At 41.9% G+C, this 25,814-nt stretch overlaps 1 protein-coding gene and 1 non-coding gene across 2 annotated transcripts in view; both read left to right on the forward strand.

Moving 5' to 3' along the window:
* The first annotated feature begins 18,952 nt into the window (after positions 1-18,952).
* On the forward strand, positions 18,953-19,059 carry LOC132652546 (U6 spliceosomal RNA). Its single transcript, XR_009590156.1, has one exon. It is a non-coding gene; the product is annotated as a U6 spliceosomal RNA (small nuclear RNA).
* A 2,131-nt stretch (positions 19,060-21,190) lies between these two features.
* Tiparp (TCDD inducible poly(ADP-ribose) polymerase) overlaps positions 21,191-25,814 on the forward strand; it is a 28,488-nt gene continuing 23,864 nt past the window's right edge. The window contains exons 1-2 of the mRNA XM_021634061.2: positions 21,191-21,434; positions 24,119-25,082. Coding sequence (XP_021489736.2) covers positions 24,160-25,082 — 923 coding nt within the window. The 5' untranslated portion in view covers positions 21,191-21,434; positions 24,119-24,159. The remainder of the gene's footprint in view (positions 21,435-24,118; positions 25,083-25,814) is intronic.

A 25,814-nucleotide genomic window follows, 5' to 3' on the forward strand; every position in this document is an offset into this window, starting at 1 on the left:
CTAGGAACTGGAAGCGAATGGTGTGAGAGGAGAGGAGTGAACAATGAACAGAGAAGGCCATTTCAAATATTTGTGTTTAGTTGGAGCTTCTCTTTGAGATAAGAAGAAAGTTTTGGAAATAGTGGTGATAGTTGTACAATATTGTGAATGTTATTGGTGACACAGAATTATACTTAAAATAGTTAATTGGTAAGTTTTATGATATATATGTATTTATGTGAATATCCACAGTAAAATGTTTTATTTGCATTTGGTACAGAAAAACTACCATACAGCTTTGCTTTACAGATTCGCAGAGACCACATAACAGTAATAAAGTCAAGGTAATTGTTTCATCTCATCTGTGGCAAAAATGGGGAGAGAATAATTATCAATACAGTTCTCTAAGGGTTTAAGATGGGGATGATGTCTGAATGTCTTGACAAGAAAAAAAAGGTGACATTTAAATGCATTTCAGGATTGTTTTATGTACCCCAAAAGCTTGATCTATCTAACACTTGACTAGCAAGAGAACATTGCCACCAGTTCCTCTACAAATTGCTTCCCACACAAAAGCTATAAAAATACAAGATTCTGTACCTGTTAACAAAATTATGAATTGAAATTTCTTGAATTCCAGTGTTAAGTTGCCTAAAACCTGTATGGTTAACACACCTCTTCTTTAGGAATTATGTAACATTATTTGCTTGTTTATTTTGAATACCTCTATAGAATAACTGATTTTGTTCAGAATGATTTGAATTCAGGAAATATTCTCAAATCAACAGCCTGAAAAGTATCATTAGTTTATTTCAGACATTTTCAAGCACATGGATGGATGTTCATTTTATGTACATAAAATATTTACATTTTTCCCTTTCACTTGACAGAAATTACTTTTGGGGAATGCAAGCTGTTGGAAATGATTACAATTACTGAAGAAGTACAGAATAAGAACAGAGAGTTTTGTGGATAAATTGGATTCGACTAGTGGTTCATGTTATATCCTACCATAAATGAATCATAAAAGATTACCCAAAAGTGGCAATAAAGAAAGAAAGTTTTTATTTACAGAGAGCATATAACTTGATGCCTAGCATGTTCTGGACCTGGGGTTCAGTTTCAAGTTAGGAAAAAACAAAAAACAAACAACAACAAAAACAACAACAGGAAAGGAGAAAATGAGTTGTATTTACTCTAGGGAAATGCCTCAGTTGTGGAGTGCTTGCTACTAGCATGCACAACATCCTTGATTCCATCCCCAGCACTGGATAAGCTGAGTGCATGCCTGCAATCCTAGTACTTGGGAGGTGGAGGCAGGAGCATCAGCAACTCTGAGGTCATCCTCAGCCACATAGCAAGTTTAAGGTCAGCCTGGGCTTTATGAGCCACTGTCTCATCATCGTTATCAACACAAACCCTGCTTACCTTATTTTCAAAATACCACTGTGGTAAAATAATTTCTTACCTCCTTGTCCCATGAAATTCAATTTACTTACAGTTACTAATCTGCAAAAAAAAAAAAAAAAAAAAAAAAAAAAAATAAGCAGGTGAAACGTAAATGAAAAAGATAAATTGTGTATATTATTTTCTTTATAAGATAGATATGTTAAAGCTTTGAGTAAATATGGGTTATGGGTTGGTAAGATGTTTTAAATATAGAAGCCCAGTAAAAATTTTAATGATACTTACTACCTGACCCTACGTTTGACTTACATTTTCAACATATGTTGATTTCAACTCTCTACTTAGGGGTTATATATGCCTAATTAGGTGTAATGTATGACTAAAAATAGAAATTTAACTATTTCATAATAAGTGCAGTTTGCTTAGGCAACAAATGAGATCTTGTTGGAAAATATATAATGAAATAAATCCTTAAAACAAAAGAAGCACCTGTCATGGATACTTATATAAGCAACGTTTTTTATTGTTGTTCCAAAGAGCATTTTCTGGCTCATAGGGATGGTCCCTGTAATGGCAATTCTTGGTTATCAACTTGACTATATCTGGAATTAACTAAAACCCAAGTGGCTGAGTACAGGTAAAAATCCCTGTGATGGATTTTTCCTTAATATCATTTGAAGTAGGAAGTCCTGCTTTTAATCAGACTCTTTTGAAGTAGAAAGAGATACCTTTAATCCGTATCTTTTGAGTCAGGGAGATCCACCTTTAATCTGAGCCACATTTTCTGTTGGCAGCCTATATAAAGGACATGGAAGAAGAACTCTTGATCTCTTTGCCTGTTTGCTTTCACTCTCTCTGGCAAGTCCATGCTGTCACTGGCATTAAAGCCTACTTTTTTGGGATTCTTGTATATACTCAGACAACCAGGCTCATACAAACTACTGGATTCTTGGACCCTCTATTGGTACACAGCCATTGTTGGACTACATAGTGTGTAATCATGTATTTTATTGCAATATATGCACATACATAAATATGTGTATGAATATATGCATGTATGTATAGACATATATGTTCATTCCATAGTTCTATGTGTGTGTGTGTGTATATACACACACATTCATACTATAGTTCTGTTCCTCTAGAGAACCCTGACTAATACAGTCCCTCTGTGTCCTCTTCACATAATACCAGGTTGTTGATTAAATGTCCCAGTTATATTCACTTCTTATAAGAGCCTACTATGTGCCAATCACTGTACCAAAGGTCAAGAGAAATCAAACAAAGAGAATACATGTACAGCAGTAGGCAGAGAGTGTTCAAGGAAAGGGGAACCTATTATGCAAAGTCTTGAGGTGGGGAAGAGTTGGGCTGGTCCCAGAAACTGAAAGAGTGACAATGTGAAGCTCTGTGGGTGGAGAGAACAGAATGAGATGAGATTAGAGAGACTAGTGAAAGGCAACCCATGCATGCCCTTCTGGGCACATTAAGAAATTCTTTTTTTTTTTGTATGTTTTTTATTTTAATTTTTATTAATTACTCTTTATTCACTTTGTATCCCCCGGAGGCCCCTTCCTCCTCCCCTCCCAATCCTCCCCTCCCTTCCCCTTCTCCACAAATGCCCCTCCCCAAGTCCACTGATAGGGGAGGTCTTCCTCTCCTTCCTTCTGATCCTAGTCTATCAGGTCTCATCAGGAGTCATTACGAAATTCTTAACAGTCTGCTCTCTAGCTAGTTCCTGGCAAAGATACTGGGGCAGAGTTTGGGAACAGAGTCCCAAGAAATACATCTGAGAGATCAGTTTGGAAAGCAATGGCCAGAATCGAAGTGTCAGCTTAAACCAAAGTGGTCAGAGGGGAATAAGCAGAAATGACAGATTCGAGATTTGTTGTACAAAAGCATAGGACTTGTGAGGCATTTTGGATGTGCAAGATGAGGGAATGGAAAGGCTTCTAGCTTGAATAAAGTACCATTTACAGATCTGGAAATACCTGGGAATGACAGGTCAGGCAAGAAAGCTTTGAAATGACTCAAGAGTTTCACAGTGAGATATCCCTGCTATCCTACCTACTCAAGAGACGGGGCACCATAGTGTGACCTAGTCTCAAAAGCTAAGCAAAGAAGAGCAAGGGAGACAGCTCAGTGGGCAAAGGCACCAGAGACGAAAGCCAAGAGAGTCCAATCCTTGGATCCCATGCACAAGGCAAATGCAGCAGCACTTGTGTGTCAACCCAACACCACTAAATAGCCAGGCCAGGAGGCAGAGACAAACACACACAAACACACACATACACACACAAAGCACTGGAGCCAGTGACCTGGAGTAGGAGGAACCACAAGCTAGAGATCTACATGCTCAGTAAGATGGACGAAGAAAACTGACAATTTACAAGTTGTCTTGTCTTGTGACCTCCAAATACATGCAGTGGCATGTGCCTGTCCACACGCACACACACAAACACATACACACACAACCACACATGTGCAAATAAATACTAAACAAAACAAAAAAAAACACAAACAGAAAAACTTTGGATGAAGGTCAGGTATGTCATGTTTCAGATGTTTGACACAGAGCAAGCAAAAAAGAGCCACATTAAGTCAGCATTTATACTTAGAAGTATGGAGCCTACTATCAGTTTATTATTAATACATGTTAACAGTATTATTTAAACATCTCAATAGTATTTACAAAAATGTCAGAAGAAGTCTGTATTTTGGAGGGTGCCTGGAGAGGAGACTATGAGAAAACAAAAGGAACAAAGAAATATAAGGGAAAAGAGCAGGGAAGAATGAGCCAGACAGTGTGCAGGTTTTTTAAAAATTTATTTATTTTTATTAATTAGTTTATTAATTTTTTATACCAACTGTAGCCCCCTCCCTCATCTCTTCCCACTCCCAACCTTCCTCTTTCTTCTCCACCCATACCTCTCCCCCAGTCCAGTAATAAGGGAGGTCCTCCCCTTCCATCTGACCCTAACTTATCAGGTCTCATCAGGACTGGCTGCACTGTCTTCCTCTGTGGTCTGGTAAGGCTGTTCCCCTATCAGGGGTTGATGATCAAAGAGCCAGGCACTGAGTTGATGTCAGAGATAGTCTCTGTTCTCATTATTATAGAACCTACTTGGACAGTGAGCTGCCATGAGCTACAGCTATGCAGGGATTCTAGGTATTTCCATGAATACTCCTTGGTTGGAGTATCAGTCTCAGAAAAGACCCCTGAGCCCAGATATTTTGGTTCTGTTGCTCTCCTTGTGGAGTTTCTGCCCCCTCCAGGTCTTTCTATCTCTCCTTTTTTTTTTTTTTTCATAAGATTCCCCGTGAAAGTGTGCAGTTTGAATGCAATAATTGTTTTTATTTCCTTGGAGGAGGAGATGAGCTGTTCCCAAGCCTAGCTCTTTCTAGCTCTTTCTGAACTCTCACTGGTTGAATCAGCTCAACTGTTGTGGCCCAAACTCCTCTCCAAGTTGACTGCTTCAAACTGACTTCTCCTGGCTTCTCTTTGGTCTGCCTGACCTCAAACTAATTCTGGCAGTATGTTTTAACCTTCTGGTTCCTTCTCATTCTCTGGCTTATTTTATCTTCAACTGTTTCTAACTTGTTCTATTTGTAACCTGTCTTTGTAAAACTGTCCTGATAAAACTGCTACACACCTCTTCCTTACACTCTCCCTCACTGCTCGAGTAGCCTCTCTTTCCTGTCTTAATCTCGTTAGAGTTGAAGGTATCCTATCTCTGACTCATTCTGTCAAATCCTTTTCTGATTCATCACTTTGTCTGCCCCTCAATCAAATGTTACTTACCAACATGGCTGCTTGCTTCTATAAACTAACCTTAGTTTCACTATTTGGGGTTAAAGGTGTATACAAAGGGCATGTCTGTATTCTGGCCACATCACATAGACTAGAAGGTCTTTGGATGTGTCCCTTGCCAGAGCAGCCATATTGCTTGATTTAAATTTCTCTACAGAATGCTGAAGAAAAATTAAAACAGTGACTATTAAGATGGACATCCCCAGGGTCACTGAAGATCTCGACCAGGCAGTTTCAGGAATATAAAGAATAATGGAGGCAGGCTGGAAAACATAAGAAAAGGAGCATTTTGCATCAGTACAAAAGACTTATTATTATTATATTTTTGGTAATTTAGGAGAACACATGAAAAGAAAATTGAAGAGGAGACCAAGTTGGTGGAGAGAGATGGGATAGGAAGATGAATTAAGTCTTAGATGAAGTGAGATTCAGTTATGTAGAGAGCATTCAAATACAACTGTATTACAGAATATTGGATTAATACTAGAGAGAAAGCATTAGAATCATGTACATGTATCTCTATTCCAGATGTCTTTTAATATAACCCATCCCCTCCTCCAGTCCACACGGAAAGCCTTGCAATAAAAGAGAAGACTTAGCTCATGAACCTGCTTACATACGTAAGTCCTATGCTACTCCTATGTGGACACCAACTGCTTTATTCTCACGCTATAATCTTCAAGCTTTACTCCTTAACCTGAACCCTTGGGGATTTTCTGAAAGCTTAATTTTTCAAAGTAATATTTCTGAGCTACAGAGTATTGGTCTGACATGTCAGAACGAGGAATCATTGGCGACTTCAGAAAGCCAGGTGGGATACAGTATGTTTCTTTGTTCCTGGCCTGAGCAACACCTCAGTTCTGACTGTTTTCTGTAGTTTGCTAAATAAAGTAGGAATTTAATCCTTCCAGGAGCTAGCTAGTGCGGTTTTTGTGGATAATTGTTGAACCAAGACTTTCCTTTAAGTGAGAAATCGGAGACATTATGAAAGTAGAGAAGGTGGGAGGACTTTAGGGATTGGAACTCATTATGCATGTCTAGCACTTGTTGGAACATTTATGAAGACTTAACATTCTTCATGGGGGAATGCTTTCTTCTGAGCATCAGGCAGGTATATCTTAGAGGCTTCTGCTTATTTTTTTAAATGCCAGCTAACATAACTCCTCAAATACTATCCGTGAGTCATATGAACAGACTCATCTCATACACACTGCAGTCAGCAAATGCAGAAACCAGTCATACCATCAAAAAGAGATAATGTGTGCTGTGTTCAGCCACAGTGTGCTGGAAAGAAATGAGCATTTTGTATTGGTTTGGTTTTTTTTTTTCCTTTGTTTGTTTTTCTGTTGTTGCTGCTGTGCTGATGACATCCTCTGATTCATCCAAGTTTTCTCTGTCCTGAGAGAAAGACTGTAGGTTTGTAAGTTTGGTACAAAGGAGACAAGGCTAGGCCACTGGCAGAATGTAGGAAAGAGAATTTTGGAATATGTCAATTTCACTGTATTAATTTTCCAGGAAGGCTGTAACAAGCTACCACAAACTTGATGGCTTAAGCAATACAAATCTGTCTTCTAAGTTCTGGAGACTAGAAGTACAAGCTAAGGTGTCAGCAAGCCCATACCTCTCCTTCAGCATGTAGGTGGAGTTGTCCTTGGCCTTTCCTAGCTTCTGGTGGTTATGGAGGTAGCGCCCATGCTTGCAGCTCCATAACTGAGACCTTCATCATCATATAGCATTCTGCCTGCAGGTCTCTTGTGCATATGGCCATGTTCATACAAAAATAACAGTCGTATTAGCTTGGGGCCCACTTTACCATGCCCTCATTTTTCACTAACTACATGCATCTTCAAACTCCTATTGCTAAATAAGGTCACACTTTGAAATACATTTGGTTAGGACTTTCAATGTATTTTTTTTTTTAGAGTCATGATTCAATTACATTCATTATCAGAAAAGGGAAAATAACAGTTAAGGAAGTCTGAGGAGCTAGTTGTCCTCATTATTTCTGGGCCACAGCAACCTAGCCCTCTTTTAACAAAAGTTTGCTTCCGTAGGCCTCTCAGTTACATTCTCTCCATCTCTTCCGGCAATTTTTGTCATGGACTAGTCATCAGTTACTTTTCCTCATTAATGTTTAGGGAGTGAACTTCAAAATTTGTTTTAGATTTTAAATCACCTGACAATGTGGTAAAAATATGCAGAAGTGTTAGCTCTCTCTTCCTTCAGAAGGTCCCCTCCTCTGTAAGCTGTCCAAGCTCTGTAACTGTTTTTGAGATGGTACAACTCTGAAGTTTGAAAACCGCTGCCTTGGACTCATGGCTTGTGCCCTCTCTATTTTACTCTTTGCCAGCTCTGAAGACTTCATCATCTACAAAAATGAGTCAAGCAAGGCCTCTTCTATGTTGACCCTTTCATCCTCAGTGACTTCCTAGTCCACTCCGTTAGGCTCAGTTTTTCTCACAGCCACATTCCGGATCTTGCCATTGTTGTATCACAAGCTTAGTATAACCAGCATTATAGTGATTGCATTCTTTAATGCAGAATTAAAACATGAGGTTTTTTTTTTTTCCTTCCAATTATTCCTTTCATCCTCCTCTGTAGACTAGTTACCGCTCTGACTCCTCAGCCTCTTACTCCGAGGGCAGACAACTAACTTTCATGGCTTCTTCAAATTTCTCCTAGTCTTTCAAAAGAATAGTCTCTGTTCATCAGGAGAGGTCATGGAGACTTCACCTGATATAGACAGGCACAGTCTCCCTTGTCATGCTCCATTAGCATAGGACACCACTCACTGCTTGCTCTCCTTCATGGGGCATTTGTGTTTTTGTAAGTTTAGGGGAGACAGTCCTGTTGGTGGTGGTGGTTGTTTGTGGTATGGAAGACTGAAACCAACAGTGAGCTATATCCCCAGCCTGACCAACTCCTTTTGCGCTAGCCAACTTTGCTCCCAAAATGGACACAATGCTTTTCTTCCTGTTGGCCACCTACAATTCCTTCTTCAGCCCCTTGCTATCTGGTCACATTCCCACCACTGTGGTCACAGTCTCCCTTCAGCCAGTTTTGGAATCTAGGGATGCTCCAGGTTGGCTCCTCCACACGCTCACACTTGCCCTGTAAAACCAACCATTATATACATATATAGCCCCAAGCTAACCATTATGTACTCACATGACCACATGTGCATGCACGCATGCACACACACACATTAGGTATTTAAAAGAAACTCTTTAAAAATTAAAGAAAGGTAATACCAGCCAAACTTAAGAATATGACAATTTGTGGAAGCATAAAAAGGATGGTTGGCTCACAGGTTAAGTTTTATGGTCAGAAAAAGCAGGGCTTTTCGAATTGATCTTGCTATGTTTTTTATAAGAAAAAAATGAACATTTTAGTACTCAGTGTTTCTATCTTTAAACGCTTAAATATGTGTATGGATGTTTTGCCTGCATGTGCACCATGTGTGTGCCTGGTGCCTGGGACAACCGGAAGAGGCTGTTGTATCACTGACAGTTGCGAGCTACCATGTAAGTGCTGGGAATCAAACCCAGAACATCTGAAGAGTAGTAGGCAGTGCTCTTAACTGCTGAGCCAAATCTCCAGCCCATGTTTCTAATTTTTTAAAATTACAGTGTACTAAATAAAAAAAATCACTTTTACTTTATTTTCCTACATTTATTAATGAGTTAATGTTTTTGACAGTGATGTTGTTAATAGTTTATTCTTTGATGATTTTATGTATGTATACAATATATCTTGATCATATTCATCCTCAGTTTCCCACTCCCAACTGTCATTTATTTTTTTGCTTATTTGTGTGTGTATGTGTGAGTATGTACATACTATGCTGTTCATGTGAAAGTCAGAGGACATTTGTAGAAGTTGGCTCTCTCGCTTTGCCTGAAAGCCATCTCCTGTAATGCAGGTTGGCCTGGAGCTCACAACACGGAGCTCTGTACAATGACCTTGAACTGATTCTTCTGCCCTCACTTCCTAAGCCCTGGAACTACAGGTGGTTCTACCACACCTAGCACTCTACCCTTTCAATGGTTACTCAGAGTGAGGAGTGCTTGCCTCTACGTGTGTATGTATAAACATTTGGATAAACCTGAACCCTGTGGTGTTACTCTACATAGAAAATGATTCTTCGTCTCCCAAATATTTTTGCATGGACCCCTGTCTTTTAAGAGCAAAGGGTTGGCCATGTGGGTGGCTAGTTGACAGTCTGTAGCCTGAGTTCTACTCTCAGGAGCTACACGGTGAAAGGTAAGGACCAACTCCTCCAAGTTGTCCTCTGACCTTCGTACACACGCGGTGGCACAGGTGTACGTACACACACATGCAAATAAACAAATAAATAAGAAGATAGATAAATGATAGCTAGCTAGCTAGATAGACACATGGATGGATAGATAGATAGATAGATAGATAGATAGATAGATAGATAGATGTAATTAAAGAAAAAATAAAGACTTGGGAGGTAGATTATCAGGGAGATGCTCTTGCCACCAACCCAGAATGCCTGTGTTCAAATCTTCAGGACCCATATGTTGCAAGTAGAGTATCAACTCTCACAGGTGCTTCTCTATCTTCTACACAGGCACTATTGCCTGTGAGCACACACACACACACACACACCCCACAGAAAAATTTTTTTAAATTAATAAATAAATTTGTGTGTGTTTGAGAGAGAGATCACCTCTGTGTGTTTGATGCCGGCCAGTCAGGGCTACATAGTGACACCCTGTCTCAAAACAAAATTAAAACAAAATATGTATCTATTACACACATAATGACAATAATTCTCTTTACCATAACTACACTTAAGAAATGAATATTTCTGTCATAGGTAATATTATTATTTCACCAGTTAACTGAATAATATCACTGTAATATTTCAAAATATCCACCATTTAGGTAACAATCAAACCTGGCCTGTAATATCCTTCAATCTAAAATGATTTCATTGTTTTATCTCTCATGATACTAACATTTTTTTTTTCAGTTTTATAGGAAACCCCATGATTAATAATTCATGACATTGACATTTTGGTTTCCTTTTGTTTTGCAACGGGTCTTGCTACCAAGCTTGAAACTCCCTGTGGTTGTTTGAACGAGCAATGTTGCTGTCAGGCTCAGGTGTCTGAACCCAGGTCCTGTTGGTCATGCCGTTATGGAAGCAGTACAGCCTTGCTGGGGGAGGAGTTGTCAGTACAGAAGATGTTCTTTGAGACTGAGCCTCTTCCATCCTTTCGCCTAGCAGTATTAACATCAGTTAACTTCCCTTCATCAGTTACTAGATTAGTTAAGCAAATATTTTGTAATTCTATCAATCTGTCCACATTTCCTGGCTTTTGTTCTTCTGTACGGAACTTTCTCAGCTAGGTGTGGCCGTAAATGCCTGCAATTCCAGTTCTTTATGAAACTGAAACTAGAGGAGGTCGAATATGAGGTGGTGATGGAAGTTTTGGTTTCTTTTAAAAACTCAGTTATGCTATGTAAATATGTTTTTGTTTTAATCCCAAGTGTAGGGTTTTAGTTTGGGCTTTAATTTTGTCCACAGCTGATAACTGTCTCCTGTAGGGCGTAGTCTTTGCCAGCTGATAATGGCCAGCCTGGTCTGGGACTCTGAGGAATATAAATACAAGAACCCACAAAGAGACAGTGTGGCAGCTTGGAGGAGGCAGAGAAAGGTTTAGCGCAGTGGCTTGGAGGAGATTGCTTACTGCGTTTGCTATTGACAGAGATTGGTATAGCCCCAAAAGAACCCATTGACCTTAAACCGCTGGGAGAAGAAAGCGTCTGTGCCCCTACCCCCATTAACCTTCTCTCTTTTACCTAGGGTTAAAGAGTTGGTGGAAGGGAGGTAGAGTCTTAAATGCCCCAAATAAAATAGTTTAAAAATGAGCGCAACATAGGGTCAATCTGTTTTCTTCATATACTCTCAAGTCCTATCTCAGAGGGAAAAAAAACCCAATCAAACAAACAAAACAAGCACCAAAAGCTTGCTCTCTTCTTTTGTACTCCCCCATCCCTGCTTTTGGAATATTTGTGTATATTTATGAATTTATTTTGAATTAAATATTTTGTAATGAATTGCCATTATTTCACTATTACTTGTATTGCCTATTGCGTTCAGTAAAATCTCCAGCTTGGCTTCTGTGTTCTTTGGCCTGTCCTATCAGCTTATGAATGCTGACCTAGTTATTTTTCAGTGGCTATATGAAGTTAGATAATCATGAAAATAGCTCCAGGTCTTAAAAAAATATTATCTTGCTCAAAAGAGTTATCTTTCAGCAAAAAATTAAAATCAACGGCAATCCTGAATCACCTTAATCCAATCCAACTGAAGCACATACATATGAGAGCTTTTGAGAGAAGGGTTCAGCTCCTGAGTTCAATTTCCAGCTTATCCCTTCTTCCTAGACAGTTGGTTCCCATCCCAAAACCTGAAATCCCTCCCATTGCCCTCCTCATATCTCAATTTTAGTTCTTTCGCTCTTCATGTATCAAGGCTCTGCACAGCATCCCAGCTACCCCTGCGCACGAGTGCTTTACTTACCTCTCTGACTTTCCTTGTAGATCTGTTGCTTTGATCCTTTCTTATGTTATATCAGCAAGTAAAACACTGTGTAGTCTGAGCCATGTGTGATGGAGCATACCTGTAACCTATCACTTGGAAGGCTGAGGCAGGAGGATCTCAAGCTCCAGTGAGTGTAGGCTTTGTTTTTTTTTAACCTACTTTATTTGAGGCTCCTAAATGCCCCTGCCTCCCTTCAAGCCCCTGACCTTAGGTAGGAGAAAAAGAAGGTTAGTAGGGACAGGGAGGTAGACTTCTTTAGACTTAGTTCCTTGGGGCAATTCCACTTTTCATCATCAGGATTCCAGCAGTCCAGCGGAACGGCAAACAGTAGCAGCGGGACAAATCAGCAGCAGCCTCCTTGATGCATTCTCCAGAGCATTTCTTTCTAGGAGCATCTTGAAGCTTCATTCCTCCCACCCCCAGCTCTCTCTAGGCTCATCTTTATACTCTCTCAGAGTCTGCGAAAGGATGCTTTCCAATGGTTAAAACCATGCGCCTTGCACAAGGCAGTTTCCAGCTGACAAAATTCAGGAGCCCTCTCACAAGGCTGTTATCAGCTGCGAATAAACTGAAAGCATTCTTAGAGCCCACATGTGGGATTACACCCCAAACATACTTACATAACTGAGCTTTAAAAGAAACCAAAACTTCCACTACAAGTGAGGTCATGGCCAGCCTGGGCTATATGGCAAGTTTAAGGCCAGCATACCAGTACTACATACCAGTGCTGTATCTCAAAATAACATAAATTTAAAAGTATTTCTGGTCCAATCCTATGCTTTTTCTTGGTAAGAATGTTATCCTGAATTACTTCTCACTGAAACGGAATTATTTATTACTGAAAGAGTTCTGAGTCTGTCATCCCTGTCACCCCAAGTCCCTTTTTTTGAAATGGGGTCTTCCTATATTGTAGCCTGGCCTGGAACTTGCTTTGCATCCCAAGCTGGCCTAAAATTTTAGCCATCCTCCTGCCTCTGTCTCCTGTAGTGTACTGGGATTATAGGCGTGCCGCCATACCCGGCATCCCCCTTATTGCAAACTGCCTTTTGAAAACAAAATGTGATCACATCATTTTCTTTCTTTAAATTTTTTTTGTTATAATTTCATTATTTTACACATATGGCTATGTTGCCTATATGCCTATCTATGAACCACACACACAATATGACGCCCACATTAGCCAGAGAGGGGGCAGATCTTCTGGAACTGGTGATATAAGCAGTTGGGGTAGTTGCTGGGAATCAAACCCCAGTCCCCCAGAACTCTGAACTGCTGAGCCATCTCCCTAGCCCCACATCATTTTAACTGAAGCACTTTGACTTCAGTTTTTGTTTTGTCTAAATGTGTGTCCACCAAACCATCGCCAACCTCCTCCCTCTTTCATTTTCTGTTTCCAGACACACTGGCTCTCTCCTGTGTGTCACACCTTCACAAGTCTGTCTTTGCACTTACTGTATTTGTCTTTTGATCACTCGTAACTACTCCCAGTCATTCCTCTTTGTCCTATTTACTATTTAATTGTCAGAGATCATCAAAATGTTTTTTGACCAGGTACATCTTCCCTCACTTCTCCAGCCTAGATATGGTCTCAGTCATGCAAACCCGTAAGTCCTCAGTGTTCAAAATTTGTACCTACAGAGCTAGACAAATGGTTCAGTGAATAAATAAATAGCTGCATAAGCCCAATACACCCAGTTCAGCACAAGTTCGAGCCATAGGACCATAGTGGAAGGGGAGAACTGATTTCCAGAAGTTGATCTCTGACCTCCACTATGTGCTCGTGTTCACCCACACAACTAATAAATTTTTGAAAACTTAATTATGTGTTGATTTGTATATTTGAGTAATGTATGTTATTCCATACAAAGGCGGAGGTTTTGTCTCATTTGCTCAGACATTGCATGCTCAGCAACTTCTTATAGAGGCATTCAACAAAACTGAAATAAATACAAATTATGTCAATCAATGAGGTGGTTTGTTTTCTGGGTCACTTTATGCAACTAGCCCGTTTATTTCCAGTAGGTCTGTACCTGGTGTTCTGTTGATGCAGCTAAAATTTCTTAGCTTTTCCCTTTGAAGTTTAAGAAAAACAGTTTTGGTTTCCATCTAGCTTATGGTCACACAGATTGCATTTCAACAGAGGTTATTTTTAACCAAAGAAACACTATTCTTCGGTAAAACTTTCAAACCCAAAGATTATCAGTTTCAGTGTAAATATACTCCCTGAATGTGGAGGGGAAAAAAATTAGAATCTTGACTTATAATTAGCTCTGACTCTTCAGAAAACAAAAAATCTTGGTGAAGTCAAAATAATGCACACAGTAAATAATGTTGCAAATATTTTCTTTGGCTTAATATAGACTTGACTGGTACACTAAATTTCCATCTGTTTAACATTTGAAAATAAGAGACAGCTGCATATTTAAACTCCATAGGCAAGAAGTCAATAAATGATAGGGATTCAAATTGATAGTATACATTTTTGTTTTAGAGACAGATTTAGCTTACACCACTATAAAGTTTGCATAAGTTTGTACCAATTTTTCATTTTCATATTTTAATATGCTTGGCTTTGCTGGTTTTCTTTATTTAGCCTTCCTTGAAGAGCATGTAAATGTCACCTGTTTCTCTTCATCAGCCTGAGAGTCATTTATTATTCATCGAGCTTCCTTAAATGGGGTTGCCAGGCCACAGCTGGGCAATGAGAGCTTTACTTTAGTTCATGTTTGTAAGGATTGCAGTTTGCCTCTGCCGGAGAAACAGCAAATCGTTAGGCAGGAGGCAGGCACCACTTAGAACAATCACCTATGCTTGGCATGAGGTGAGGGTGGAGTGTGTTTCCTTTTAACTGACTGTTCAGTGTGCCTCTCAAACCACCCTTTGTTTTCTGTGAGACTCTCCAGAGAAACCAGGAACAGCCAACATTGTTGAGTCATAGTACATGAGTACTCTGTACCCTTTTTAGGTGAAGTAAAGAAACCTTGGCTCTCTATGACACTAAACTCTGTCGAGAAAAATTACTGTCATTTTTTTGAGCATGTAATGTCTAAAAACATCTGACTTCCAACTGGGCATATGATGATGAGTCTGTCCTCTAAGAACATGTATGAGTGTCCCCTGTTAAAAACCCCTTGCTTTGTTCAGAGAGGTTCTGCTTTGGGAGAAGTCCCAGTGTGTGCCTCACTAGCTCCAGGAACACTTTATTTTTTTATTTCCTGGTTGTGCTTACTAGCTTAGTAATCACCAAGAGCAAACCATTCCATCCCACTATAAACTGAGTGGACAAACCAAGGGCAGCAGCACCTCATTTAAAGGCCTTGTGAGAATAAACCTTCCTTCTCCAAAATATAGAATACTGCCTGAATGAAACAGAAACAGCAGGGCTGCCAAGAAGAATTTTAGACTACCTGAGTCATTGGGAAGGACACTTTCCAGCCTGCTGAGCTGCCTGTAGGCTGTGCAGTGGGCTCCAGGTTTCCCAGCTTTTGTAAGCTGTCACCATGCTGGGATGGGCCTTGGTGATGCAGCTGTCTTTTGAGTCATTTTTGTTCCTATAAGTAACCCCTCACCTATATTTCTGTAGGTAGCCCCAATAAAACACAATGCTTCACCAAACTGGACTTTAGCCTGTCGTGGGTCCTGTATGTGGGGTGGGTAGACATGTGTGTCGTGTCTCCCCAGGAAAAGATGTCACTACAATGTCAAATGGAGGAACCAGTGTTTGCTATGTAGACATGAATACTTTCAAACCAGGGCTATGGCTCAGTGGGGAAAGGTTGCTTGATGCCAAGCTTGATGACCAGAGTTTGGTGTCTGGGATCCATAAAGTGAAAGCAGAGAGCGAAGTCCAAAAGTTGTCCTGTGATCTCTCTCTCTCCTTCTCCCTCTATCTCTTTCTCAAACACACATAGAAACATACACTAATTAATTGATGACGTAAAAAAAGTATCAATGAAGTTGGGGACATTCTTAGTTACAATAAGAAAGAACTTCAACTACTTCTGTGTGGAGAGGAACTCTTGTAGGATGGAAAGAAAGGCAACAAGATTAGTGGTCTGGTGGTGGTCTGAACTAGTGGAGCACCTATAGCTGGTTAGATTCCGGACACATGCTGAGCGCTGCTGGGAGGGCTTCCTTCTCAATTTGGGACATGAAAGAAATTGAAGACCCAGGAATGGTTCCTTTGTAACTTAAGTGACTAGAAGAATAGGGTTGTCATTTCACTGGAAGGAACAGGCTTTGGGGAACAAAGAGGAGGAAGTGTGTAGATTTGACTATTACTGAAAAATACTAGATACTTGAAGAGATGCTAATAGTCAATTAGATAATGAAGTCTAGCAATTATGGGAGAAGTTGAAGGGCAGATTTTTTTTTTTAATGTAAATTGCATTGACTTTCATGTTTTAAAGATCTAGGGAGTATCCTTGACTCCTGGCTCCTGGGATTTCCCAATAATATACCAAGCTTGCTCCTATCTCTGCACATGCTTCGACATTTCCCTGGGAAAGTCTTCCTCTAATGCTCCTTTTGCTTGCTCCTTATTCTCCCCAAGCTTCTGCTTATGTGTTTTCTTTTTAGGAAGGTCTTCCCTGCTCTCCATTTGACTTTTTTTTTTTCTAATTTATTCCCTTTCCCACAGCACTCTAAGGATTTATATAGGATTGTAGGATGAGCATACATTTTAATTGAGGACAGTCCTAATTTAACATATATCGTTCAGATAGAACTGTGAATAATTATTGTTCACATGCTCTTGTTTGCTGAAGTGGTTCACAACTGGAGAGAATGAAGAGCTCACCAGACTTTCTGAATTCTACAAAAACAGAAAGGTCAGCAGATGATCAGGGGATTTACAAATGGCTTTCTCAGATAACCAGAAGATCGGGTGAACTTGCTGAAACATTTTAGCACGTATCATATTGGGAGTTTATAATTTTCTCCTAGATCTTTACCCTGAGTTTCCCAGACTTCCTTGCTGCCTCACCAGAGGCAGAGGGAAAAAGTGAGAGAGGGGAGGTTATAACTAAAAACATTTTTTAATGTGGTGATGGTCTTCTATCATCTTTAGAAAATGACTTTTAAATGTCCAATTACCAAAGGTATTTAGGAAAAACTTTAAGTTAACCTAAACCATTAATTATTCACATAGCCACAGAAAACATGATAGCTTGAACTTAGCACTCATAGATAAGCAGATCCCGGTCCGCTATTTGAACAAGTGCTGTGTTCTCTGTGTGATCTCGGCTTAGTTATACTAAGGGACAAAGCTTGTTTTCAAATCTCAACTCTTTCACTGAGCTCTCTTAGTCATGCTGGTCATTGTTTCCGACTTGGTGGTGTGGTAACCAAAAGTAACTATCTTTCCTGGAGAAGAAGGTTGGGAAACTAACTATTACTAATAATTGCAAAAACAGAAAGCAATAGAATACTGATGTTTAGATTGGATAACATTTACTGTTAATAAAAATGAAAACTAGAAGCGTTGAGTCATTTGAAATTTCATGAATGAAATCTTGGTTCTTATGTTAAAGCGTGCTCATTAGCATTGGGAATAGTCTAATAAACTGATCATTTATGCTGAGGCAAATCCAGAACACAAGAGCTATGAAAATTGGCAATAAAAAGAATGCTTGGAAATTAAAATTATTTCCTTCCTCTATGCATATTTCAGAAGAATTAAATGGCTTATAAAAACGCATGGCCACAAATAAAAGGTCTACACATCCATCTAGCACATAGCTGTGTCCTGTCTTCCAGCTGAAAACCGTTGGCACTAAGACGCCATTTATTATCCCTCTAGGTTTTCTCAGTTACTCAGTTGATTTGAATTTTTTTAATGGATAGAGAGCAGTGGAAGGGCAGCTACAGTGCAAGCCTGCTGACTCTGGTTTGAGCCCCAGACCCATGTAAGGGTGGCAGAAGAGGACTGACTAAAATTTTGTCTCTAACTCCTACGATATGCCACATGTGTTCCCGCCCCTCACACATACACACTGTGCTGTGTGCGCACACACAGTAATAAATTTTTTAAAAAGTGAACTGACGTATTCCGTGATGAGAGCCACAGAACATGTTACAGTCAGCTACATACTTAAAAGTCATTCTCCTTCTGTGTATTTTCAGACCGTTCCTGTGTGTATATATTAAGTTACCTGCCACAGTATATGCACTTCTTTTCTCACTTAGCCACACCCTTGCTGACTTGTGCTAACTTGGGAAGCTATTTATAGCACAACATTAGGTAAAATAATATAAATATGCACTAGTGTCATAATAGTTAAAAAAGTACTTGGATAAAAAGGCAGAGAACATCAAAATGTTACAATGAGACTTTGGGAGATTCAAGCATGCGTGTTGTTTCTTCTCTTCCTTTGTTTCTTCTTCCTTTTAATAAATCTTTCTTCATCTAATAATAATTTGAGATAATCAGCACTTAGCAGAAAATGGTATCGGAGTGGATGCATTATTTTGTGATGGCTCTTGTATTTCTGACACACTAAGTCCTTATCTAATTTGTACACCATGTGAGCAGGAACACTCAGTAGAAGATAAAACTTATGGTAGTTTATGTGCTTGGCTACATACTTCAGGTATCAGGGGAGACAAATACACGTTTATTTGGGGGCCAGAAGTAGCCATTTTAGAGCAGTTACAGCTGCCAGAGCAGCTTCTGACTGTCATGAAAGACTCAGGTTCCTTCTTTCTTTCCAAACATCCTCAGCCTCTGGATTCAGTCTTCATGTTTTCCATATTATGCTCTCTTTCAATTTTGTCACGAGACACTATTTCCATCTATGTGTCAAAAGAGAAGGAGGGTGAGGAAGGGAACAGGAGCAAAGGAGAGCCTCAGTATTAGAAAAATGTTTTCTAGCAATTGAGCAGTTTCTACAGCTGTCTCCTTGTGGGGAAACATGAGATAAATTTCTCAGCTAGGCACCTTGCCACCCATCTTCCTCAAAAGAAAAGTGGGGGGGGGGGGAGAGGAGTAAAAATCTGATAAAGGAGAAAAGTACAATAGGAACTCTATGACACAATTTGCCCTTCTTCTCAAGCAAAGAATATAATCCTACTCTCCCTAGGAAAGGCCAAAATGCCAGTAAGTTACTATACGGCGCCCAGACTGCACGTTCCACGAGCCCTCGTGATGTTCCTGGTACTTCCTATTAATTAAATTCATGCTCGCTTCAGCAGCACATGCACTAAGGTTGGAATGGCACAGAGAAGATTAGCATGGACCCCGTGCAAGAATGACACAAAAGTTCATGAAGCAATCTGTAATTTTAAACTTTCATGTTCCAATTTTTTAAAAAAATTCCTTAAATTTCTGTGCATATTTTAGGAACATGTCTATATGTGTACCATGTTTGTGCCTGATACCCATGATGGTCAGAAGAGAGCATCGAATCCCCTGGAACTGGAGTTATAAACCGTTGTTAGCTCCCATGTAGCTGCTGAGACCTGAACCTGGGTCCTCTGATTCAGAGCACTGCTCTTAACTACTGGGCCATCTCTCTATCCCTCACACCTCCAGCTTTTTTTTAATTTTTAAAAGTATAAGTTCCAACGTTCTGGAAACCAGTATTTGGAGAATAAACTAGCTTTGGAAGTACATCTAATTATACTTTGGTTAATGTCAGATTAGTAATCACAATGGAAGCAAAAGCTTGCATACTGAGGCTTGTTCTCTTGGAATGCCCCCTCTTGTAACTCAGATTATCATTTTTATGAGAAAGCCTAAATCAGCCAGGTAGAGAAGCCACAGAAGAAATCAGAGAACAGCAAGTCTTCCTTTTCTCCAGCATGATTAGCTTCTATATTTTGTATTTTCCCACATCATTGTCAGTTATTTTTGCCTGAGACTCTAGCTCCAACCTCATGTTCTAACACTGAGCAAGGCTAGCCAGGCCCAGCCATTATGCTGGACAGATGAGCTACTGGTAGATTGTCCTGATGGAATTCTTGAGCAAACCATGAAGAAATCAGGCATTGTTTTAAATAACTGTTTTGGGGGTAATTCCTACAAAGCAGTTAACTGAAAATCTATTACTAAAAGTATAAGGAATGTATAAAAATTGTTGGAAGAGAATGGAATTTTAAAAATAGCACAAATAAGTAGTAAGATGGTAGATTTAAACCCAAATATGGTATGTCCAACCTGAGACATGCATGTGTGCCCGAGGAGTAACTCTGAATGCAGCCCAACAAAAAATCGCAAATGTACTTAAAATGTTGTTTTTGCAAACTTTTTTTTTTAATAATCACTAGGTTTGTAGGTGAAGTTGGAACAACTTAAATGGAAATACTACGATCTTCTCTTATTATAACTTATTAAAACTAGAGTTTCGTTTTGCTTCACGTACTGGTCTCTGAATTCTGCCCCAGCCTTCCACCTCAGTCTGGGGGCCTTGACTTGATGCGATTTGAAACAACACTGCTGGGTGATCATTAATCTGCTTTAGCAGTGTCATGAAACCTGGGAACCACAACCTCTTCTTAACGTCTATTTTTCCAGGATTCCATGTTGGGATTAACATGGGACCTTTTGAATTTTTCCGAAATCCGGATTGTACTAATTTAATATAGTCTTTATTTCCTACTGAAAAACCTATTCAGTCCATGAAGTTCCATTCCACCGGTCCTGCTTATCTTTTCCGGGGTTAGCACACGGTTCCCGAAATCCCCAGGAGGGCAGGCGTAGGGTCTCGGTGATGAGGGTAGTACACACGCTCGGCGCGGAGTAGGTGCTCTGATGTGTTAAATGAATTAGTCACCACGGGAGACGTGGGCTGTAAAACACGCGCGTACGCATCTCTATTGTCAAAACCCCAGCGCTGGCTTCCCCTAGCGGAGGTTGAGCCGGCGTCCGCGAACAGGCAGCGGCCCGGGCGCTGCCTTCCCGCCCGTCCGGCGGGGGCCCGGCGACCCCGCGAGGAAGCAGCGGCGGCCGCGGCCGCTCGCTCCCCCACCGCGGGATCCGGAGGCGTCGTGTCCGGAGGGCAAACAAACAAAAGGCAACCGCACCGAAACCGGTCGTTACGTTTCACATCCTCTCTCACAGCGCGTGCCTGGGTGTCCCGCGGAACACCGTGACCCTGCGTCTCTCGGTAGGCAGGTGGAGCCCGGCCGGCGCGCCGCACGCCCCCTTCCCCGCAGGCGCACGGGGGCCCCTTCGGCCCGTGTTCACGCAGGCACCCTCCCGGACCCTCTCCCCGGGAGCGCAGGGGTGCCGCACGCACCCGGCGCGTCCCCGCGGACCCCGAGCGCGCGTGCGCGCGTCCTCGCGTCCCCCGCGCACGCGCACGGGAGGCGGGTCCGCTTCCCGGCACCCACTGAGCGCCCGGCCCCCTCACCCCACCCCACCCCCCCAAAACTCAAGCTCCGCCCCCAAGACCAGAGGGCCGGGAGGAGGAGAAGGAGGAGGAGACCGGAAGCCACTTAAAGCGGAGCCGGGGCTGCTGACAGGCGAGCGAGCCGGAGCCCGGAGCCCAGTTGCGGCGTTCTGCTCTCGGCTCCGCCGCGGAATGGCCCGCGCGCCGCTCGCCGCGCCCGCCGCCCACGACCCCTAGACCCCGGCCCTCGCCCTCGGCTCGAACCGCTGGCGCGCCCCCGGCCCGCGGCGCCGCGGCTGTGGAGCGTTGGCAGTGCAGCCCAATTGAGGTAAAGGGGCTCGGGGCGGGCGGCGAGGGGTGGAGGGGACCCCGGCGGGATGGCGGGCGCCGGCCTCGCCGCCGGGACAGCGGCGGAGCGCGGACCGCCCGCGGGCGCCGAACGCGCTGGCGCCCGGAGGCGGCGGCGGGGCGCGAGCGGGTCGGGCTGCGGTCGCGGAGCCGGGCAGGTGTGTGGCCGGCCGGCCGGGCGCAGGGGCACCGCGGGGCGGCCGGGCGGGGGACGCGAGCCCGGGGCGGCCCCCGCGGGAGAGTTCCGGCGGGCGCGCGGGCCGCCCTGCAGCCGCGAAGTTTGCGGGCCGGCCGGGTGCTAACTTTGAGCGCTCCCGGCTTCCCCTCCCCTCCCGCCCCCGCCAGCCCGGGGCCCCGCTGCGGCCCGGGCCCCGCGGGACGGCCGTCGGAGGGAGGCAGTTCGCCGGGGGCCGGCCGTTGGTGGCTGCGGGGAGGCCGGGTCCTGCGGGAGGTGGGGGGCGGGGTGGGGGCGCCCGGGCTCCTGGGGACGAGGTGAGGGCGGGGATGCTCGCCCACCCCGCCGAGCGCGGAGCCGGGGCGGAGCGGGCGCGGCGGGAGGTCGAGGCTGCGCGCACGGTCGCGGCCGGCAGGAGGCGACGCTCGGACCCCGGCTCGGCGCCGGGGTGTCTCCCGGCGGGCTGTTTGGAGCGGGCGGTTTCCATGGAAGGTGTGATCAGCCGGGAGTGCCAGACGACCCGGGCGTCACGAGGTGAAGGGTGGCGCGGTTGGGTTGCCTGCTGCGGGCAACCGGAGGAAACGTCCTTCCAATCTTTATTTTTCTGTTATGCAAACTAATTGAGGAACTGGTGGCTTCCGCGCTCCACTCCTCTGTTTCCTAGTTCTGTTTCCGAGTTTGTCGGGGGGCAGTAAGAGGAAAAAGTTCTGTGAGCGCGTGCGATTGTGTGTGTGTGTGTGTGTGCCCCCTTTCAAGTGCACGCATGGGTGTGTGTGTGTGTGTGTGTGTGCACGTATAAATAAAATGGCTTAGTGTTTTGCCTGGATTGGTGTGATAGGAGCGAGTAGTGTGCGTGCGTGGGGGAAGGCACAGGCCGGTTTGATACGGAGAGGGAATACCACAATCTCTGCCAATTGAGCCTTGAGGCAGGAGCACCGAATGATGAATAATAACGCCTGGCTTGGCCGCTTTCCAGTTTTTATGTCTCATGTCAGATCCCTCCTTCGTGAAGCTTTCCCTAACAATGCCAGCTCATACTGAACTCTTTTTTTTTTAATATTTCTTTTGTACTTAGACTAACACTTTGTTCCATGCCTTGTATTTTTCTGAGTTTTGATTATTAAGCACTTTTTAATCATACTTATAAATGGCTTCTAGACCTTTATATTTGTTTTTTAAAGCACCAAGATTGTTTTATCGGTTTTTAGTTTTGACCTTCAATCAAGAACAAAGCACCTAATGAGTGCCTTTTCAGTAGTGCAGCCACAAAATATTCATACACATCCTCATTGGTGCACTGTGCTGAACCACTAAGATACACACTTGATTAAATCATAGGTTCTTGCATCAAAGAGCTCTTTCAGTGTATTGGACAAGAAGAAAAGACCATTAATTGCTCATCACTGTCCCTTCTCATCTGGCACAGTCTCAGTAAATACCTGGAAATCTCACTTGTTTTTAAAGATCTGGTTCTTGCAAGAAAATTTCTTAGTTTCTTTTAGTAATCCATTCAGATTTTGAAATTTGGTGTTTTATACTTGTATTTTTGTTTGTAATATACTTTCAGTTGATTTTTTAAAACTGAACATGTAGGAGCTGGTGGTTCAGTGGTTAAGAGCACTGGCTGCTCTTCCAGAGGACCTGATTCCCAGCACCCACATGGCATCTTAAAACTGTAACTCCACATCCAGGGAATCTGACACCCTTACACAAATATACATACAGGCAAAACCACTAATGCACATAAAATAAAAATAAGTTGTTTTTTTTTTTTTAAAAAAAATTTAAAGACTTTTAAAAAATGGACATGTGTAAATTTTTAAAGACCTTTTGTATAAGTGTGTTGTGTTTGGTTTATAAGGCGGAGTGCAATGATTATTGAAGTAAAGCATGTTTGGATATTTCATTCGGTTATGATAATTTCTTTTTAACTTTTAAAAGTAGGTCTTTAACATTTGAGAGTTAAATACTGGAACTTTCAGAATATGAAAATGCTAGCAGGCTCCTGGCTTTCTCTTACATTACAATTCAGTTGAAAGCTCCTATGTCTGTCCTTACACACAGCAGTTCTTTTGCTTTTTGTTTGTCCTTTTGATGTACTTCCCTCCCCCCAAAACTTAAGTTTTTGCAGACTCATGAGACCAAGCATACATAAACAACTGTGAAGGGAACCACAAAGCTAAGTGGAGGCGTGGTTTCAGACAGTTATTTTTACCTTATAGTAAAAATTCATACCCCAGTGATTTTATAATAAACCCCACAAATAAGTAATACATAACTGTTAAAAAAAATATGTGCTTGTCTACTATTACCTACTCGTATGCAGATTTTGGCATAGCTTTGGAGTCATTTCTATTAAAAATGAAAATTGACCTGTTAGAGCTAAATATAGTGCAAGCAGGGGTTACAGACCGACAGCAAGTGTTGTCATGAATGAATGGGTTCAGTTGTCAGTTTTCAGATAATTACCTTTCTTCCTTTCCTGGTAGGACTTGTTGATACCGAGGCGCAGTTGGAGCTAATCCACATCATGGAAATGGAACCCACCGAACCTGAGCCAGACTGTGTAGTTCAGCCTCCCTCTCCTCCTGATGACTTTTCATGCCAAGTGAGAATCTCTGAGAAGATCGCTCCATTGAAAACTTGTTTTAAGAAAAAACAGGATCAGAAGAGATTGGGAACTGGAACCCTGAGGTCTTTGAGGCCAATATTAAATACTTTGCTAGAATCTGGCTCGCTCGATGGAGTTTTTAGAGCTAGAGACCAAAATGCAGATGAGAGCAGCTTACATGAATGTATGGTGAAAAAACCCCTGGAAATCAGTCCATCATGTCCACCAACAGAAAACAGTATGCCTGTTCTGATTCCTGATGGGACAAATGTTGAGGGCCAGTTACCAGAAGCTCATCCTTCTACGGATGCTCCAGAGCAGGTGGTTCCAATCCAGGATCACAGTTTTGATCCACCAGAAACCATCAATGGGACAGTGGCAGATTCTACAACAGGAGACTTCCAAACTGACCTTTTGCATCCTGTTTCAGGTGATGTTCCTACAAGTCCTGACTGCATAGATAAAGTTATGGATTATGCCCCAGGAACTTTCCAAGAAAATAGTTTTACAATCCAGTACATTTTGGATACCAGTGATAAGTTGAATACTGAGCTCTTCCGAGATAAAAGTGAGGAAGCTTCCCTTGACCTTGTGTTTGAGCTGGTAAACCAGCTACAGTACCATACTCACCAAGAGAATGGAATTGAAATTTGTATGGACTTTCTGCAAGGCACTTGCATTTACGGCAGGGATTGTTTGAAACATCACACCATATTGCCCTATCATTGGCAGATCAAAAGGACAACCACCCAGAAATGGCAGAGTGTTTCCAATGATTCTCAGGAGCACTTGGAAAGATTCTATTGTAACCCAGAAAATGATAGAATGAGAATGAAGTATGGGTATGTATAACTTAAAAATTGTGTTCTAAAGAAAAAAAAGAAACTGAGAATTTGGTATGGTGGTTTCTTTCAGTAGTGTCCCAATTTTTGTTTGTTTGTTTGTTTTATGGCTTTTATTCTGATTTTTCATGGTGCTTAAATTTTAACATAGTCTCTGTAACCAGGCAGAGAGACGTTTTATGATTTGAACAGTTTAGATGTCATTCTGTTTAGTATGTGTATGAATGAAAGTTGTATGTACATTGAGTATTGTGAATCAGGTACTATATTTTAGCTGTAGTCACCTTGCCTTTTAAAGAACAGCTACTGTGAATCTTAAATACTAAATTTATCCAGTTTTTAAATTTTCAGTTTTAAATTTAAAAATGTGAGAAATAATATTTGAAGCTTTGTGGCCCTCTTTAGTTTGACTAAACACGTTTTATATGAATAATTCAGAAGTTATTCATATATAGCATATAATTTTGATTTTTCATGCTGTTTGAATGTGTATGAGTTTTTTGCCTGCATGAATGCATGTGCACCTGATTCCTGCAGAGGCCTGAAGAGGGTGTTGAACTAAAGTTACAGACTGTTTTGAGCCTCCTGTGGGTGCTAAGAACTGACCCTTAGTCCTCTGCAAGAGGACCCCATTTCTTCAAAATCATTTTAATAAGGTATTGTCCAAAAACTCTTTTGCCTCTGAGCTAGCAATTTTAATTGTTCTGTCAAGAGTAATTAAGTTGGTGAATT

This window comes from Meriones unguiculatus, chromosome 2 (assembly GCF_030254825.1).
Source record: "Meriones unguiculatus strain TT.TT164.6M chromosome 2, Bangor_MerUng_6.1, whole genome shotgun sequence".
In the NCBI taxonomy this organism is placed as follows: Eukaryota; Metazoa; Chordata; class Mammalia; order Rodentia; family Muridae; genus Meriones; species Meriones unguiculatus.